General features: G+C 41.9%; 1 protein-coding gene across 6 annotated transcripts in view; it reads right to left on the reverse strand.

Moving 5' to 3' along the window:
- Positions 1-551: 551 nt before the first annotated feature.
- The window catches only part of Nrip1 (nuclear receptor interacting protein 1), an 83582-nt gene continuing 63181 nt past the window's right edge, over positions 552-20952 (reverse strand). For 4 of the 6 annotated variants that reach the window (XM_087576472.1, NM_001100560.2, XM_087576473.1 and 1 more), the window contains 1 exon segment: positions 552-8090. In XM_087576472.1, coding sequence (XP_087432598.1) covers positions 4267-7755 — 3489 coding nt within the window. In that variant the 5' untranslated portion in view covers positions 7756-8090 and the 3' untranslated portion in view covers positions 552-4266. 6 annotated transcript variants of the gene reach the window in all.

The following is a 20952-nucleotide window of genomic DNA, read 5'->3' on the forward strand; positions in this document are numbered from 1 at the left end:
GGAATTATAAGAATATTTAAGTGCCAGGATTTAGAATTTGTCAGGAAAATGCCTTCAGCTCATGAAGCGATATAAACTGTTACTACATCTGATTGCAAGAAAAACAAGTGTTCACCCCGCCCCTTTTCCCCCCTTAATAAGCTGGTCTTAACTGGGTTTGATGGTTCAGATCTATACATTTTAGTTGCTTAGGAGGCTGAAGAAAGAAGAGTAGAATTCAAAGCTTGTGTGGACAACAGAGTGAGCTCAAGGATACCCTAGGCAACTTGGAAAGACCTTATCTCCAAACATAAAGGGAAAACAGAGTCATGAATACAGCTCAGTGGTAGAACTCTTGCGCAGATGGAGGCCTCGCTACTACCAATACAAAAAGTAACATGGTCTCCATCACTGATCACGCACGTATGTAGGTCACCGTGTCCAGCTCTCCCCCCTGCGCCCATGCAGCCTTATTTGGAAAGGGGAAGATTTTTTTTTTTACCTTGGATTTAAAACAAACAACGCCATTAAAAATGAAAGAAAAGCTTCCGATAGAAATCTTAGACAAAGTATATATATCTAATTAACTTTATTTTGGAACACTGTACAAACTCCAGTTTAAAAAAAACATGTAGTGGTCATTCAGTTACATACTGAGAAATGGAAGACAGACCACAGGCCAGCTGTCATGTTGAGCTATGCTTTAATTACACGTTTCTAAATATACTAACTTGCTGGTCAGTTGCTTCTTTCTCCCCCTTTCATTTTTCTGAAACAGACAAAATACATGATCTATTGCTTTTCCCTTTTCTCTTTATGACCTTGAACTTTAACATTAATGGAAAAACCTAAAAACCAGAGAAAGCCCACAAAAATAAGTCGTTTCAAAGTTAGAGACAATGCATTTTTTCTCATTTATTCAATTCACTGCAGGAAGTAAACACTAAAGGATTTAAAAAAAAAAAACCAAAAAAAAAATTCACACTGTAGTATGTACAATTCATGACATCACATAAAGAAATCAAATTTTAATAATAAAAATGGCAAATTATATCACTAAGCAGATTGCATCAAAACTGGCTGTAAACCCCAAGACTCTTACCATGAATGGTAATGTGCCTGTACTCCAGCATTTAGGAACAATGAACTGTTCCTGGTGATGTTTTCAGTGGGATTTTACGATTTGTGAAGTCGCTATGTGAGTTCTTTATGTTGAAAGTGGTTGATTAAAAAGAAAAAAACAAGACCCTTGGATTCAAAGCACATTTTCTCACAAATCATAAGCCGCAGAGGTCATGTCCAGAAATGGAATACTGTCGTTTGTGGACGACCATCTGATCTGACTTAAGACATTTTCTGTCAAATGCACGGATGCACAGGGTTTCCCATGCACTTGTCATGCAGCAGGTAATCAAACTTAAATAAAAGGTTTATTTTATACATTTGTCCAGACTTGCAACTGTATACATACATGCACATGTTTTTAAACCTGTCTGATTATATTTACACTTAATACATGGAATATACAGGAACCAAAGAAATTAAAAGGTTTTTCTGTTGCATTAGAACAATACAAAATATGTATTTTTTTCATTAAGGAAATCATTATTTACATCACCTTTAAAAACCAATTTTAACATCTTCATGTAACAAGTCAATATATATATATATACACATTTATATATATATAAAATATATACTCTCACCAGTTTATTCTTCTGTAAGATGTGGCAGAGAATAAACAGGTAATGCTACCTTACTGATGTCAATGAGAGCTGTGGTACCCATTCACAGATGACTTTATTAGGAAGAAACTGCCCACATATCGAAAACAGTCCTTGAAACTGTGTCTGTGCATATGTGAACCTACATATGCACACACAGTGAATTTGTGGATGTATGCCCTTTCTCTTCTTTAAGATTTCTCTAAACAAAACATGAGGGATATTCTCTAGTAAGTCAGAACAACATTCTTTATAGTCCTGTTTATTTTTGCATTACATATTCTCATTCCAACAGAAATGAAACAAAACAAAGCATAGCGATGCTGGCCCTGGACATTTTCCCTGACCTAAGTGCTGTTGCATTGTAAGACGACTGCCTCCAACTGAGGACACCAGCATCCCACGATAGATTTCTAAGGCTCCAGCCCTTTCACCATGACCAAGAAAAAATGACTTAGTGTAAAGCTTATTTATATAGTGTAGACAATGAGATTGTCACAGTATAAACATGGAGTAAAGAATCTTCACTGGCCAGTGGAATTTTTCATAGCAGAAGAAGCATACGCCTTCTCCTTTCTCTGACGTAGCATAATATACACTCTGATTACCATACAACAGATCCATTAGCTATTTACAAATCATCTTGAGAAAAAAATAACCATTTAGAATTTTAGATAATTAAGAAACAATGTCCATTTGTAATATAAAAAAAAATCTTAGAAACAACTTCAAGTACGTACGACAACTTCAAATAAGCTTCTTCCTACGTAACGGCTGAGGACCCAATAATTTTTCCATAAGTCAATTAATTGTTAACCTGGCTCAAAATTGAAAAACAAAATATTGTCTGGTGGATGAACTGTGGACTGTAAAAATGGAACTTAAAATCTAACTTGTTTCGAGACTGAAATTCCACGTGGCTCAACTCTCTATTAAGTTCTTTCAAGACAGTATCAGTGTTTAGTTGTGATACCTGCTTAAAATGAACCGATCCGTGAAGGGACTGTGAAGGTCCTGTCATGGATAGGTAAGTGCCCTTTGATTTGGTTTCAGGGAATCAGAGTTTGATGTCTTTCTTGGGTTGAATCTCTTAGCTCCATAAGCACTGCAGTGCAGAGGACAGCTTGAATAGAAGGTAAGGGTGTATTCAAGAGAGGTTTCCCAACCATCCTGGGATCACCTGAGTTTGCTAAGTGGCCCTGTTATTCCACCCCTAAGGCTAATTAAGTTAATCTTACTAATTAGAGCAAATAAATAATCACAGATTTTCCTGAGATGTTGACCCAGATAGGAAAGTTGTCCCCTCTACCCAATTTTTTTTGTCATAAAAAGTATTCTGAACCCGATTTCCAAAGATATAACAGCAATATAGGAACTACGATATTGCAAATTTTGAGTGGATATGTGACTGTATTGGGGGAAAATATAGGCATCAAATAGTTTCTTTAAAGTTCCATGTTCTGGAAAAGTCATTAAGCCACAGTTTTCAAACATCAGTGTGCAGAAGAAACACATACAGAACACGTCAGGATTCAGGCAGAAGGAAGACTCCTGGGTCCACTCAGAGACCCTGTTCTGTAGACCTGAGAGGCTGCCTATGAATCTGCATGTTAAACAACTTCTCCAAATAGTCAGATGGTACGAATGCAGGTTCTGTGTCCAGAATGAAGAAACCCTGGTTGTAAGGGTTACAGGTCCCACAGGAGTGGTGAGGATTAACTTTCAAAAGAGATGGTGAAAACCATCCCGAGAAAACCCATTTCTGCTTTTGTTAAAAATGATTTCTAAGTAGTCAATTATTCAGGAAACTGCCCGAAGGTGAGCATTACCTTCTCGAATTTTGAAAAAGGAGGAGTATTAATTTAGTAAAGTAGTCAAAATATTTAAAAAATGGAAATCGCCTTTTATTTTTAAGGATCTAGTAAACTCCCCTCTATTGTAATCAATTGTTACTAAATAGTACAAGGTTTAAAGAAATCGATATTGAAAAGGTCTGGGGCGGGGCAGACACATTGGGAAGCGCAAAAACCCTTCCAAGAGTTAAAAAGAATTTTGTCTAGCAAAAGTGAAAAATGTAAGCATTGCCTTTTCTTACTTTTAGACGGATGAGGTGTGAATCAGCACGAGGCTTCTGGGTTTTTCCTAATTTGGTTGTCTTCCAAATAGCTAACAATGTGCATGTTACAAACATGTTGTGTAGACTGGCTTCTGAGATAGGAAATGAGAGACCCCAATAAAGACAGCAAGTTGCATCAATCCACTACTGGTGAAGTTGTGCATTTTAATGTTTACAGTTATAAAACAGGTTCATTCGTAGGCTAGTCACAGTTGTCATCTGATGCATACAGAAATACTAAACAACCAAACCTCTAGCTTCCCCATGACATCTAATGTTAAGCGGAAATGAGTGTGCATATTTAAACATCACCAGTGACCGATACTTTCAAAAGGAAGGAGTTTCGATTACAGCATGCTTTTCTCAAATCATGCTCTTATCTATACGGGTCTCAAGTTCACACCGATCAGTTCTAAAAAGATCCCAAATGACATGGCAGGTACACCTTCACTCGCACTCTTTTTTTATGGTGAGCACGTTTCCCAGGGGTCCATACGCTTCTCCGTTTGTACTGTGCGGGCGGGAAGCATTATTTCCCATATGGCTGTTGTAAGGGCTTCTGAGATTGAAGAAAGCAGCTTTAGTTTCTGCGGCAGGAAGCATCTCTTCCTTGACTGTAACCTGTGAGAGACTCTCGGCAGATGAAGGCTCCCCCCAGATGTCTTTGTCCTGTGTTTCTTGTGTGGTAACAGAGTTGCCTCCTTTCTGGAGCATGTAATAGAGGATTGGGTTGGTTTTGGTCAGTCTCGGAGAGTCTTTTTCATACTCATTCTTCTCCACATCTGTGATGACCCACTTAATGGGTCCCTTCTCACCGGGCACGGGCACAGAACAGCCATTCAAAAGCCCAGGTTCTGGCCTGGACCCTACACAGCCCAAGTGCTCTGGGAAAGGAGAGCTCAGAGGGGTTTTTACCATTCCTGGGTATGAAAATGTCCTATGATCCACACAACTGCCAGGCTGAGGGGAACCATACATCAGTCCATTTAAAGAAGAAATGCTGAATTCAGGTTTGCTATTGGGCACGTTGTTTTTGTGTCCTTTCTTTTTATTGTCGGTGACAGAGTTACTCCTGTGTGGGGACAAATCTCGCACACAGTTCTCTGAGAGAAGCAGCTGCTTAAGAACGTTGAAGCTTTTGCTCTCTCTGGCCCAACTCCTATGTTCACCATCGCTGGCTGAACTGTGACCAGCAGAGTATTTATAGTCGAGATCATTTCTGCTAAATTTCAGCTCCTCCTGATTAAGCAGCGACCCATAGAGTACTTCGGGGCCACCATGATTATTGGCATTATCTACGGCACTATTTTTCATCTTTTTAAATGGGTTTTCTAGTGGTTCCGTATAAAGCTTCCTTTTTTTAGGGACCATGCAAAAGTTCTTGGATTCCAGGGGTGTCAGCTCACTGTTTCTGTGACTCTTGTCCTGATCATCTGCTGGGTAACTCTCTTGATTCTGTCTCAGCAGTCGACTTAACAGACCGTTCTTTGAGAAAGAAAAATCCTGAGGTGAAGCAGGCTCTGATTTCAAGTCCTCTGACACTGGTAAGGCCGCCGAGCTCCTCTGGATGGTGGGAGTCCCGCCTAAGAACGGGGTGCTCTTGGCATCGTGGTTTAAATGCACGTTTGTGTTGTGGGTCTGGAAGTCATCACAGGGCTCAGATTTAATTTTCACCATCAGTATCTGTTCATTTCCGGGTCTCTCCGAATGCTCCTGACGAGCCTCGTCCAGTGCGGGAGCTCTCTCTTTCTTCTCACTCTTCCCTTTGTTGGAATTTCCCAGGAGCAACTGAAGGACAGTGCGTCTTTCCAGTAGGTTTTCTATCTCACAACCAGGAAGTCCTGGTTCAGGCCCTGCAGGCTGACTGCTGAAGGCTTTGTTTTCTTCAGCTGCATTTGCTTTATTTGAGAGCAGAGGGCTATTTAACCTATCGATCAGACCGAGAGGTTTGTCTGTGTGTCCACTTAACAGCTGTTTGCTGGGTCTCTGCTCTTCCCCTGGCACGGAAGACTGCATTCCGCACTGAGCCAAATTCTGTAACAGTTTGCTGGCGCTGAACGTCGCCGAATTTTGTGCACCTTCACTCGGGGCTGGTTTCTCTGCTTGTGATTCTTTGCCTTTTGTGAGGTCCATCAGGTGGCCAGTCACGGTATTTGTTAGTTTTGAAGCGGGAGTACTGCAGGCATATGGCGGGGAATTCCACTTGATGACCAGAGAGTGTTGAGAAAGATTGATGGGAGATTCTCCTTGACTGGACGTGTGCAGCGGTGGAGTGCTCACTGGGGTAGTCCTGTTGGTGCTGGGGCTCTCAATGACTGAAGTCCTTGTGTAATTCTGAGGACTGAACTTAGTCACATCGCTGTGGACTTCCTGAGGGCTGGCATTCCTTTCAACACTTTCCTCAGTTTTATGGCCAAGCAGCAATTGAAGAAGAGTGACTTTCTGGTGTGAATTCAGCTTGGAATTTGTTGAGGTATCTTGATCTTCTTTGATGTCAACACCGGGCACTTTGGGATCCCACGTGTTTAACAAGGACTGGGTTAGGTTCTCAAGAGAAACGGGACGCTCGGTTTCCGGTTTCTCGGTCCGGTGTTTGCAGGACAGGTCTATGGGAACGCAATTGGAGTATGAGCTTTCATCCCCACTGCTGTCATCTGTGAAGCTAGGATTGTTATCAGAGTACTCATCGATCGTGGTGGGTGTGCTACTCTCAAAACTACTTCCTCTCTCGTGCTGGCTGTGCCCGTTCATCGGCGTGGGGATGGTCTGGCTTTTGAGAAGATGTAAAAGCAAACTGTTATTAGCGGCTTGCTTTATGTTGTTTCTTTCCAGAGAGTTCTTATAGCTTGTGTTTTTGGGAGAGGAAGGAACACCGCACATTGGATTCTGAAAGACTGCTGCGTTATTCTTGCTAGCCGCCAGTTTGCCTGACTGTGGCAGTGTTCTGGCCTGCCCGTCGAGATGGCCAGACACCCCCTTAGAGAGCTGGAAACTGCTCATGTCCTTCTGACCGTTCTCCTGCAATCTGGCCATGGCGGCGAGCCTTTCACTTGCTGCCTGATGTGCACTCTGTGTTTTGAGAGCGTGTTCCCGAGAGTACTGCTGCAGGTGGGCCTCACTGGAAAGGAGCAGCGCTAGCTGGCTGCAGGCAACACTGGGCTTGGGGGAGGCGGCGGGACTAGCCCTTTTCTCCACCATGCTGGCAACAGCCTGTAATCTTGCAGCACATGACAAGGGCTCACTCATGACCTTTGTTCCACTTTGTCCGACATGATGAGGTGATGACTCAACAAAGCTATCTCTGATAAGGTTCGGAGTCACATCAGGGAGGGTGGTACCTGACTTCTGATCCTTAGTTTTACTTTTCTTCAGCAGAGTTTTTAAGTGACTTGAGGCCACGCCGTAGCACCTTAAATCCTTCTCCACTTTCAACGACTCGTGGCTGAGGGCATATCCTTGCTCCTTGAGGCTCTGTCTAATCTGCTGTGACAGAGCAACAGTCTGCAGCCTGGAGCTGAATGACTGGAGCAAAGAGGCCAGTACTGTGCTATCCTGTTTGCCTTTAGGCACACTGTCAACCATGCCAACCAGCAAAGCCTCCTTCTTTACGTTTAAATTCACGATGGAATCGGACAGCCTCTTCCGCTGAGCCGCGTTCCAGTCCTCAGAAGACTGCAGCAGTCTGGCTTTTTTGAGGTGCAGCATGCCAGATCCCTGGTATGTCTGTGTACTGAGAGTGGGACCATTGCTTTGACAGGTGGGAAAGGCACTGCCAGAGAGGTTAAAGTTCTGGTCTTCTTCGCTGTGGCCAGCAGACTTTTTGTCGACGGCAGTACCTGATCCCCCTGCTGCCTGATGCATTAGTAATCCTTCTAGGTAAGTTAAAACAATAGAATCCGGATGCACATCAGAGCCAAGCTCTTCTCCATGAGTCATGTTCAATACAAGTGCTTACAGGGGCTCGGCTTCTGTTCACTTTAAAGATGCTTTTCTTGTCGGTAAGATCCGCCTTCAGGAAGCGAGCGTCAGTCAATCACCTCCCATGGCAGTCAGGCAGACAAGCACTGTTACATCCTGACCAGGGTATCTTCTGGCAGTGACGTCTAAGAGGCAGGCAAACTCCAATGCAGACTACAGCCCTGATTACCGGCTACGCAAGGACCAGTCTCGCAACTTCCTTAGCGCAGCGCTGGCATGGCACCCAGGTCTTAGGGAACACACTCCTTTTCTTTCTTCATCTTCTGCTCTTCGCCAAACGCACAGAACAGTATCTAAAAATACAAAAATAAAAATAGGTAAGGAGGAACAGAATTGGAATCATGCTCATTATCTATAAGGAATGGAATACAGCATTATGGGTTTCATATAAGATAATATATAAATATATTAAACAATGTACACCTATACATGACAGCCACATCCATTTGGGATGTGATTTGTAGGTGAGTATCCTTAAAAAGACTTTGTTGCAACAGAAGGATGAGCTGAGGCCTTGTGAAGACAGTACGGTCTATGAAGGGGCTCCCATGCTATACCCTAACATACACTTACGTGCCCCACTCTTTATTTCCTACCTTCCCTGAAAAGCTAGGCGGCAGGCTAATCATCACCATTTCCTAAATCAGAAATCACACCGGATGTATAGCTTAATGTCAGGAACAAAAATTATACACAGAAGCTCCTTCACGGTGCACCGTACGGGGCCTATAATTAGTACACTCGGCACACTAGATATGAGACTTTGTGTATTGATTCTGCAAAGGAAAATAGTTATTAAAACATGCCCGCATGTGCACAGCTATGCCTCTGCCCTCGGAAGTTTGATAAACATGAACCTACAAGACTGAAATCATAACTTGGAAATTGTACACCGGAACCTCATCGGCGTCTCACAGAGATGGATGGCGGGAAATCCCGAGTATGAACTTCTCCTCATTCACAGGTCATACATACAGCTCTCAGATCTACATGGAGATCTGTTTCAGAATTGTGGAATGGCATGAAGAGGGGGCGCTATGGCAGGGACTGTGAGCACTGGGCACTGAACACGGACACCGTCAAAAAGTAAATATGATTAGGAAATGGCCATAAGACTGCTTTAAAATTTTAAGCGAAAACTTAATAAAAGAGAAATTTTAATATTTTTCATTTTCTGTCTAAAATATAAAGAAAGTTGATAAAGAGTCCTCTTGGAGGAATCAGAATTTGACTGGGAAGGTGATGCCACTGACTTGTAAGCCACACTAGATGAGCATGTGCAGAAAGCTTAATATCCAGGTGGATTTTCTCAAATTCAAGAATAAAATGAGTGAACAAGGACTCGCTGAAGATAACAAGAAAGTCAGTGTTTTCATCCATCAGTCACTGAACTGAAAGGACTTCATCATTCTGAGCTTTTACTGTCGGGAAACCAGAACCCTTTCTGTCCACCAAGTCTCTGAACAGCCAAAGTTCAACGAGAGACTCTTCATTAAGTGGGAAAACGCTGAAGGCTGGCTCATGACAGAAGAAGTCAGAAGGAGAGACATGATGTGAAAATGAGGCCATTTATTCAACTGGTCACCACAGTTGCAGTTAATCTAAGAATGAAAAATATTTACCAATTACTAAGACAAGGAAGGTCCCTGCCCTCTATTCGGCATAATTAGCTGTTGAAAGTTTTCAGAGTAACACATTCTGGATGGAAAATAAAAGAAAATATGTTGAATTCATCATGCTTAGTAAAAACTTTTAAGTATGACTCTACAAGTAGGATCTTCCGGTTTTTGTTTTTTTTTTGTTTTTTTAATGTCCTGAGAGATGACGCAGCATTATGGGTTACACAACTGGTCTGCAGATGGCTTCGAGGATTGAAGACACTTCCTGACTACCTCATCTTGTTAGAAACTCCATTACTTTCCTTTTGTCTTAAGCGCAGTGACTTGAGAAGATCCTTAATCTTATCATCCTGCTGAGCTTCAGAAGCACCTAGCTCAGTAAAGCCCATCCCTGGGAGAACCTGGATTAACTGAGACCCACCCTGGATGCAGAGAGCATCATCCCAAGGTCTAGGAGCCCACAGGAGGAGAGTGGAGAAGCGGGAAGGCACAGCAGGCTTGGCCTCGCCCCCACCAGGATGTGAGCGGCTCTCCACCCAATGAACAATATTGAGCATATAAGCCTAGAGTTGTCTGTTCTTAAGTTGCTTGGTTCTAGCATTTCAACATATCATCAAAACTCCAACACTACTCCTCCAACAACAAAAGGGAAAAATGCTTAAAAGAACACGTAATAAAAACAGCATAGAATATACTATATACATACTGAATAAATATATGATAAATTATATATAACATATTATATATATATATATATATATATATATATATATATATATATATAACTATACTCTAGAAACACATTCTGGATGACATACAGTTCAGTGTCAAATGCTTGCTTCCGATGTAGGATGCACAGGCCCCAGACCCTGGGTTTGTTCTTCAGTACCACGTACACACAAACAGGTAGATCACCGTAACTTTAAAACTGACTTCTATGCAAAGCAATCCTTATTATCAATTACTAAGTATTCTTTTAATAAGTCAAGACCAAAACAGGGTCTAAAGAACCATGATTGTGCTCCAGGGACTAAGTCAAGTCACAGAAATTTAATGTAATTCTATTAATTTAATACAATATCTGTTATTCAACAACATTAAACTTATAAAGCAAACCTCCCATTTATTGACTTAAAATTACTTATAAGCATAAAAATATCTTTTAGATCTTTCTTATGAAAGAAATTTTATGGGTTCTTAAGTATGCAGTAGAAAAAACAGTATCTCTGGGAGAATTATAAAATGTAAAATATGAAAACATTTATGGAATCTTGATCCTATAGTTAAGATAGATATTTCGACATCGAATGCTTTAGTGAAACACCTATCAATGTCTGAACTATCTTCAGAAGACTGAAAATTCAGAAAACAATCACTAACAAAGTTACTCTGGTAGAACATTTCTTTTTTTTTTAAGTCTAAATCCATAAATAACATAGGGGATATAGCGTTTAGGTTTTCTTTCGCATTTCTTCAGAGTGACTCGAGACCATTCTTTTAGCTTTCAAAGTCTATTTCCCAATCTCTGTCAGGATGGTGAGTACCAGGCTAAACAAAGCCTTTTCTCGTGGAGCTGTCTATCTGTAACATGTGTGCAGAGGGGCATCTTTTGAGAATGGGGCATAATTTCTACTGAACTCAACTACAGTTTCTCCATGCTTAAAATAGATTTGACATACAGACAGAAGCCCAAGGTCAAGGTCACGGATCAGCAAGAAAGATTACCAAGAGAACTGATGTAACAGCTGGCATTTGATCAAAGCTCCCAGGGTTCCTAGCACACTCCACAGACATTTTGCCTTTACTCACAGGATACACTCCGGTTTAAAAATATTCCTTTCATCTTGAAGGCAAGATCTTCTTATACTGTTTTCATTAAAAACCATGATTCTACCTCGGCTCAAGGACAACTCTTTTCATCTCCGACTTCTGAATTTTCACCTGTGCAGAGGCACACACATACACACGCTTGTGTTTCTGTTTGCTGTAATTCTTCATCTTCACGATAATTTTGAAAGTAAACTTAATTTGCATATCCCCAAACATACCTTACTTCCTTACAAATCCAATCCAAATGTGATTGAAGTCAGTACTGCTTCACAGTATCTCAGACCACGCCTAGATTTGACTGCTGAGTAGTGGTTCTATAGGAATGTTCTGTAATATTTCTATCCCAATTGCTACCAAAGTGCCTTCTAATGAGATTATTATCAAAGGTGCAATGATCTAACAAAATAACAAACATGCAAAGAGAAGGATATACTTATAGATCTGTAAATTAATTTCAAATCATCATATCAGCTCTTGATGCAAGTTTAATGTGGCTGGACACGATGACATATGCTTGTAATCCTAGCTCTCTGGAGGAAGTGGTGCAGCTGATTTCTCCATGAGTTCAAGGCCAGCCTGTTCTGTAAAGCAAGTTCTAGGACAGCCAAAACTACAAAATAAAGACTGTCTCAAGAAACTCAGGGGGTTGAGGGGAGCAGCACACTCAATATCAAAATTATTATCCATTAATTACTTTTAAAAAATCGCAATCTATTTCTGCCAAGAAATGGAAGTTGCACTGATGAGTTCTTATAGAAAACAAATAAAATTCCTGGTAAAATATATCCTTCAAGTTGTCTTAGTGAGATCACTATCAGTTAACGATGTATTGGTCCTTTTTAACATATTGCCTAGGCAAAAGTACTGAGTTGCTGTGAACAGACCATAATTTTCCGGAAATGGTAAATATAACATACCATTGCTCTCTCGGTGCTGGCCCAGAACACAAGTATGTTTAGATTGAATGTTTCTCTAGGATAGGTAAGACAGATACCACTACAGACATAATCAGTGAACAGACGGACATGCATAGCGACAACATCTGTAACTAGGAGAATTTAATAAACCTGACTTCAGATGTTAACCACAGCACAAGGATACAATATGCATAGGGATCTTGGGAAAGTTCTGAGTCTTTACTTTATTAGCGTGTGCCCTTGTACTTCGGCTGGTAAGTGGAAGACACTGTCATACCATTACTGGGCTGCTTTAAGTGGTCTCTTATTTTATTAAGAGATTGCCAGGCATACTTCCCTTGACCTCTTTCTGGCCCATCTGTGTGCGTGACCCAGTGTTTGAAGTGTTCTCTAGTTGCGGTCAGGAACTGCTAATCTGAGACAGCTTTAGCGCTATTCAAAAGGAAGTCTCTGCCTTAGGGGTGGCTTGCAGATAGCCCTCACCATGGCACCTGCCACCAGGAAGTAGATTTAGACAGGGTCGGGAAAGGAGGGGGGATTTAGCAGAGCACCCTGGTGAGCTGCCAGAAAAAATAGGAAGAGAGTGGTGTAAGTGACATGTCTGGCTTTTGTGACTTCACACACTGGGCTGAGAATATGCCAAAATGACTTTTCACTTAACAGCGATGAAGACAATAATAAAAAAAGAGACAGAGGATCATTGAAGAAAATTAAGTGTCGGCTGCTAAGGAACCAAGTACCTTAGCCATATGGAACTCACCCCTAGTCTGCTATGTTGGCTCACCGCAGGGCAGCGAGTACACAGCAGTCCAGTGACTCTGGTGGTTCCTTCTCTGCCTGGTTTGTCCAACGCTGAAGTCACTTAAATCCCTGCGGCAACAGTTCTTAGTGTTTACATTTTGCTTCGAGGTTTTGTTTCACTGGGCCTTCCATTAGAGCATTCATAGGCACAGATAATTTGTTTTATGTCTAAAGTCTTATCAGTACCCCTAAGGACATAAGTGTGTATGGGAGAAGCCCTGTGGTATGGGGTATGGGAGAGGGACTGTGTGCTCGGTAATTTTCTTGCCACATGTCCTTCTAATCCCCACTGTCTCACCCTCATTCCATGCAACAAGGCACAGTTACGAACAAATACCTCAAGCAGGCAGCGGTCTCGCTAAAGTACAGACCAGGGGCAGCCTGAGGCTCCACAGCAGTCAGAGGAACTTTCCATCATGCATCCCACCTGCAAAATCGCGTCTCCTTTTGTTTGTTTGTGTACGCCTTCCTCCACAGTACAGAGTAAATTCCTTATAGGCAAGAAGCAGATCGTCTCATCCTGATGTTCACAGAACTGGGCATAAAAAGTAACCTAAGAATGCGCAAAGAAGTCAACCATGTGGGTCTCAGTCCTACTAAACGTGGAGCAGGCTATCTCAACTGTGAGCAGCCTCGGTGCTGTTTCTAACATCTGGCTTCAAAATTCAAGACTTGTTTCTTCTGAATATAAACTGACAAAAGTACAAAATTAAAAAGTAAAAAGGGTGGGGTTAAGAATTTAGCTCAGTGGTTGAATGCCTACTTAGCACATGTAAGGTTTAGTCCCTAGTAACACAGAAAAACAACAAAAATCCCCAGAAGTAAAAATAAAGGTGTTTGTTTTAATCTTCCACGAGGGACTGCTATTCTGGCAGAAAATCAGAAGATATATGCGTCTTTTGAACAAACATTTTTTTTTTTATTTTTGCTGTTGTACAAGTCAGAATACAAAGATCATGTCAAAAGTAAGTGCATGTTTTGGAATACTGGTGCACCGCCCCCTTTCCAATTGTTGCCCATATAGAAAGAAAGATGAGTAACACTCATTTGCAATTAAAATGTTACTTGTAAATTTCTCTAGATGAAGACATATTAAGAAATGAAGTATCATGCTGAAAGAGTTGTTCTCTAAAACCAAAGGAATCACATATATTATGAAAATAATTATGAGGCAAAATAAAGAAACGTTTTAAAGTTTTTGATTTTACTGTACCAAATATAACTAAGAACGTATCCTAATGTGCATTCTAAATATTGATCACTGAAGTAATATTAGTTAAAGAACAAAGATTCTACTTATATCCATATAGTTGGAGAACATCGAATAGAAACTTTCATTTAGCTTGACTAAATAAAACAGTAAAGTGATTCCATTTGAATATGTACAAGTGCTGCTAGGAAGGTGGCTTGTGGCTAAGAGTGCTTGCTGTGCAAGTGTGATGATCTGAGTTCAAATCTCACCTAAACGCTAACACATCACAGAACTATCTGTAATCCTACCACTCCTACAGGAGAGATGGAGGGTAGATATGCAACTCTCTGGAAGTTTGTGAGGCGGCCAGTCTGATAGCAACAGAGACGCTGTCTCAATTCAGACCACGCAAGTGGCTAGACACTGAGACTTTTCCCTCCACATACATGCCAGCATTCATAACCAGAAGACGGGCACACATGTACCCACGCTCTGTACACATGCACAAGCACACACCACACACACACACACACACACACACACACACACCACATAAACACATAAAGCACCCATGAATACATACAGATAACAAGTCACGCTTTAAGATCCAATTGAGAGAAACTGAAAACCAACTCATCAAAACCAGACGTTGCCAAGCTGTACTTCTGGACCCCGAGCAACCTGCTATCCCAGGGTGACTGCCATTCCCCTGCCTCCTCTCCTCCCACCTTCATTGACCTGCTGAGCCAGAACCACACAGATAAGCTTCCCTTCCCCACCAAACTGGACTTTCCTGAACATTAACACAGATGAAGAGCATACAGTTTACTGTGTCTGTAAAACACTGGCCTATGGCCATCATTAGAAAGACCAGGGCAAGCATTTCTGGGACCCGTATTAAAAAGTGAAGGTTCGGGGTTGGGGATTTAGCTCAGTGGTAGAGCGCTTCCCTAGCAAGCACAAGGCCCTGGGTTCAGTCCCCAGCTCCGAAAAAAAGAAAAAGAAAAAAATAAATAAATAAAAAGTAAAGGTTCAAGCTCACTCCTTGGCAGACTCAGCAATATTATTTAATAAAATTAACGATGATTTTTAAGACTCCAGGAAAAGAATGATTTCATGAGGAAGTACGAACTATTTATTAGTGGTAGTGATGCTAAACTTGACTTAAACCACAGGCTCAAGGCAGAAAGGGTCCAGTTCACTTTCTGGGCCTTTGATTTATCAACTGTTTAACCTTGGGCAATCTAGCCATTCTTTAAAGTGTGATTATTTATAAATGCGCAAAACTAGTACCCATCTCATACAACCATATTGAGGAATAAATGTACTCAGAAGGAACACACTTGTTCCGAGAATTTCTTATATATTGGTACAAATCAAACTATGAAACTTTCCCTCGTGCTGGTGACTCTAATCTGCCTCTCATTTCATCCATTAATTTATTTTTGTATGTTTCCATGTGTGAGAACATTCACGGGTGTCCACAAGGCCAGAGGTCAGCCTTGGGTATCTTTTCCTCAGGAGACATCGACATTTTCCTTTTCTGAGACAGGCTCTTTTATACGGGATCTTGAGATCACAGTTAGGATAGGCTGGTTGGCCAGTGAGTCCCCGAGAGCATCCTATTCCTTCTTCCTCAGTAGTAGGATTAAAAATGTGCACCACTAGTCCTATTAAAAATGGCGTACAGAACTAAAAAAGAATTTTCAGCTGAGGAATATCTAATGGCTGTGAAGCACCTAAAGAAATGTTCAACATCCTTAGTCATCAGGGAAATACAAATCAAAACAACCCTGAGATTACACCTCATACCAATCAGAATGGCTAAGATCAAAAACTTAGGTGACAACAGATGCTGGCGAGGATGTGGAGAAAGAGGAACAATCCTCCATTGTTGGTGGGATTGCAGACTGATACAACCATTCTGGAAATCAGTCTGGAGGTTCCTCAGAAAACTGGACATAGTAGTACCTGAGGATCCAGCTATACCTCTCTTGGGCATATACCCAAAAGATGCTCCAACATATAACAAGGACACATGCTCCACTATGTTTATAGCAGCCTTATTTATAATAGCCAGAAGCTGAGAAGAACCCAGATGCCCTTCAACAGAGGAATGGATACAGAAATGTTGTATCATTTACACAATGGAATATTACTCAGCTATCAAAAACAACGAGTTTATGATATTCTTAGGCAAATGGATGGAACAAGACTATATCATCTTGAGTGAGGTATCACAAACAAACACACATGGTATGCACTCACTGATAAATGGATATTAGCTCATAAGCTCAGATTACTCAGGATACCCAGACCATATGAAGCCCAAGAAGAAGGAAGACCAAAATGTGGATGCATCAGCACTTCTTAGAATGAGGAACAAAATACTCATGGGAGGAAATACAGGGACAAAGAGTGGAGTAGAGACCAAAGGAAAGTTCATCCAGAGACGGTTCCACACCTGGGGATCCACCAAACCTAGTATGTAGCCACCAAAACCAGTCACTATTGCTGATGGCAAGAAGTGCTTACTGACAGGAGCCTGAAATAGATATCTTTGGAGAGGCTCTGCCAGAGCCCTACTGATACAGATTAAAATATTTGTAGCTAACCATCAGACTGAGCATGAGGATCCAATGGAGGAGTTAGAGAAAGGACTGAAGGAGCTGAAGGGGTTTGTAACCCCATAGGAAGAACAACAATATCAACCAACCAGAACCCCCAGAGCTGCCAGGGGCAAAACTACCAACCAAAGAGCACACATGGAGGGACCCATGGCTCCAGCCACATATGTAGCAGAGGATGGCCTTGTCTGGCATCAATAGGAGGAGAAGCCCTTGGTCCTGTGAAGGCTCATTTCCCCAGTGTAGGGGAGTGCCAGGGTGTTGAGGTGGGAGTGAGTGGGGGGAGAGAGGGAGCATCCTTATAGAAGTAGGGGGAGGGGAGATGGGAGAGGGAACTGGGAAAGGGGGAAACATTGGAAATCTTAACACAAACAACAACAACAACAACAACAACAACAACAACAACAACTGTGCACCTCTGCATCTGGGTGTGGGGATCCAACTCAAGTCCCCAAGGTCAATGCAGCACTCCCTTTACTGACCGAGCCACCTCCCCAGCCCCTGCTCTGGTCTGATCACCAGTACTCTGGCAGACAAGGAAAGAAGGTTAACCTTTGCAAACATCAGTGTCAAGCAACTGATGAGCTCTCTCAACCTGAAGGCCTGGGTCAGATAGAAACATCTGTCGATAGGAATCTACCAAAGGGCACAGAAAGAGAACAAACTGTGGGTTCTGTCACGTCACCATTTTTTACAAATGCTTGACTGGTTAACGACTTATGGGAACAGTGTCACCAACTGTTGACTCCTACTAGGCTGACTATGCCTTTCAAAGTTCTGCTTTCCCAAGGCTGCGCTTCAGCCATATCCCCTGTTCCAAAGAAAGAGCAGGATATATTTTCCTTGATTTCCCTCGGGAGGTGGCTGATGGAGTATTTACCTTCATTCGGATTTTACCAGGCAAGGGTACTAGTGTTTGCAAGGACTTAAGAGACACTGGTTGATGGCTTCAGCTGGTGGCTGGCTGGAAACCAAATGAAGGTCCTTGGAATTCCAGCCCTTCTTGCTACATCAGATCTCTACAGACAAGGATAAAAAGGTGCTTGAAAATATCTGGCCAAACAAATACTTGGGTAGCACTTGGAAAATGTAAGGTTAATTTTCCCATTCTAAAATCTATCTCTCCTATTCTAATCTCTTGGGGTTTTTTTGTTTTGTTTTTGCTTGTTGTTCTCACTTAAATTATTTTAGAAAGACTACAAAGTACATTGATGAGGAAGGCACTCAGGCAATCTGATTCCTGACTGCAACTCAGCAGGTGAGGAACTCTGGTGAACTTATTTTTTGAGTTTGGGCGTTGGTTTCTTTAAACTGTGAGAGGAGAATAATATATATATATATATATATATATATATTCATATACTTACTATAAATATTTACTACAGTTACCTACCATTTTCTAGACTCGTGTTAATGATTCTGTCACTCACAGATGGATGACACAGAGCCAAGGCAGGGGACTTCCTCATAAGTTGTTGTTTCTGAGGCAGTCTTAATACGGAGCACAGGCTAACTCAAATCCTGCCCTTGCCTTCCGACTGGTGGGATTACAGGCAGTAAGTACCATACCTGGCGTTTTTGACTTGCTTGTCACCCCCTGTAAGGTTCCTAGACAATGGGTTGACTGCATGTGCCTTTGTGCTCCCATATTTCACAGATCCTGACATTATCTGTTGAATCTCTCAGTGCATGTGGGGGGTGGGAGCACTTGGACTCATGGCAGACTTTAACCTAGGAAAGTCTGTAATCTTAGCATCTCCTGACACAGGTTTAAAGCAAGGAGAAATGGCATGTGTGGAAGACAGCTAGTAAACTTTCTTCCGTTAGACCAGTCTTCTTAAAGCACTTGTGAACCTAACCCAAATAGACATCCCTTCCGCTCCTAGGATGCAGGACAAGAAAATGTCATGGCTTGTGGCCTTGAAGAGGACACACTTCACAAGTGAGCGTGCAGAGAGGAGAGTGGCGTAGTCACACTGGGAGAAGTGTAAGTTAGAGAATCAGCCTGGAACTGGAGCCAGGCCTTCCTGTCGTGGGAGCTGCAGAAAGCTGTCATGTTCCCTGAAGATCTGGCGCATGTCTGTTATAACCCCCATGCACTTGAGCTTGGTCCAGGGAGTGTCTGCCCCGTGTCATCACACCTTTGCTGACATACGATAGTCACAATGTAGAAGGCAAACTACATCTTTAACCTAAGACGCTAAAGAAGTCTGCCAACAGAAGTGCTATTTTTCTCACTTTTCTTTAGTGACTTTCCCTCAGCAACAGTTAAAGAGCAATACCCACCTCCCATTTTCAAGAAAGGAAAGTTAATGACACAAAGAAGAAAATGAGGATGTCCAAGGTCACACTTAAGTTTGGAGGGGCCCAGTTGATGATAACAGGCTTTCAGACATCTTACTCCCGGGGGTCTGCACTACCCAAGAACCCAGCTGCTTCCCCTGATGGAATGAAACGAAGCCAATTACTCAAACTGTGTAGAAAACACTGACCAAAACAGGGGTTAATTGGACATTGGTTGTTTTAATTCCATAATCAGCTCTTTGCCTGAGCTACCCTGGGAGGGAATAACATATCTTTTGCAGGAATGGGAAGGAGGCCAGCATGGGCCATCTGGCTGCACACGTCCTTTCCTCATGTTCTCCCTGCAGCTGTGTGAAACTCTGGGATGGTGAAGAACTTTTTACTTGAAACGGTTTTACTATTTCCCTTCTATCCCATTAAATGTATTTAAAAACTCTAAAATTAACTTTATTGTTAAAAAAAAAAACAGAAAAACAAACAAACCAAAAAAAATCCTTGGAAATTAAAAAAACAAAAACAAAAACAAAACATCACATTGAAACTGACCAGACCCACAGTATACACATCTCACTGAACTTGTATCCTTAGGACAGGCATTCTGAAACTACGCAGCTACAGTGTGGGTTTCACACTTCCAATATCGAGTATGTTTTTATGCACTTATCCATCACCAAAGACAACCACGCAAATGCATGACAGCGTCAGACTAGAAAACATCTATCTTTATGTTCTCTTATAACTCATAGGTACCTACATTCTTACCCTGTGAAATTTGAAAGTAGATACATTTTTATTTTCATATGAGCCATGCAGTTTTCGTGTCTCGGAAGTTACTGCCTACACATGAACAAAAGCACCATATGTGTGGGAGCATGCACGCGTGTGTGTCATGTGTTTGACATGTATGTGAACATGCATGTGTGTGTATCACGTGTTTGACACGTATGTGAACAGGAGTGGTGACGTGGGAGCTGGAGCTAGAAACTTTTATATAAAAGCCTCATAGTCACGAAGAAGAGAATTAGGACTATTAGCAAGTAAATACTCAGACATGGACAATTCTTTTCACACGAACACTAAACACACGGGTCCTCCCATCAGCCCATGAAAAAGACACTGTGGCTGAGCACACGCATCCTCCTGCTTTGTTCATTTCTCTTCTCTCACACTGTAAGTCACATGTTCAAGAGAGCTGCCCAAAACCCATGACCAGACAGACAACCATCAAGCTGGACTCAGTGGGGACTTTCAGTGCCACTAGCTAGTGCCACTCAGCATCAGGCAAGCGTGTGTTCCTCTTCCCCCATATTCCTGCTCCCAACTTGCAGTCTGACAGGGTTTGTACGTTTTTTTTCCACTTGATTAATTCTCAGGGCTTAAACTCCTTGCATTCACAACTAGAAAGGCTTCTAACATGAAGTGAATTACAGTGTGAGCACCTCCAACCTCCTTTCCTTGACAAAACAGTCAGTTTAAATACAAATTTCTTTAAACAAACAGATAACAGCAGGAAATGCTATACTGACACATTTGGTCGTGAGCCTGGTCTTTAATGGCCAAGCCATCTCTCCAGACCCTGGGTCACTCTTAAGCAATGTAGGTCTTCATCCTTAGCTGTGGGAGAGAGTAGGATTTCCCAAGCCTTCGATAATGAGCCTTGAGCTAGGCGAGCCTTGAACAATGAGAGAAAAGCAAGCACAGAGGGAACACCTGTACCCAGCATGCAATCTTGGTGTTGCATGTAAAATATGTTAGGAGTCCAGGCCAGGAAGCAAAGGTAAATCAGAGTGGAGGTGATAAGGCATTAAAGGAGACAATAGGATTCGAACTGGGTGAGTTAGGCAGATAGGGAAAATTCCAAGCAG

This window comes from Rattus norvegicus, chromosome 11 (genome assembly GCF_021556685.1).
Source record: "Rattus norvegicus strain SHRSP/BbbUtx chromosome 11, alternate assembly SHRSP_T2T, whole genome shotgun sequence".
NCBI classification, from domain to species: Eukaryota; Metazoa; Chordata; class Mammalia; order Rodentia; family Muridae; genus Rattus; species Rattus norvegicus.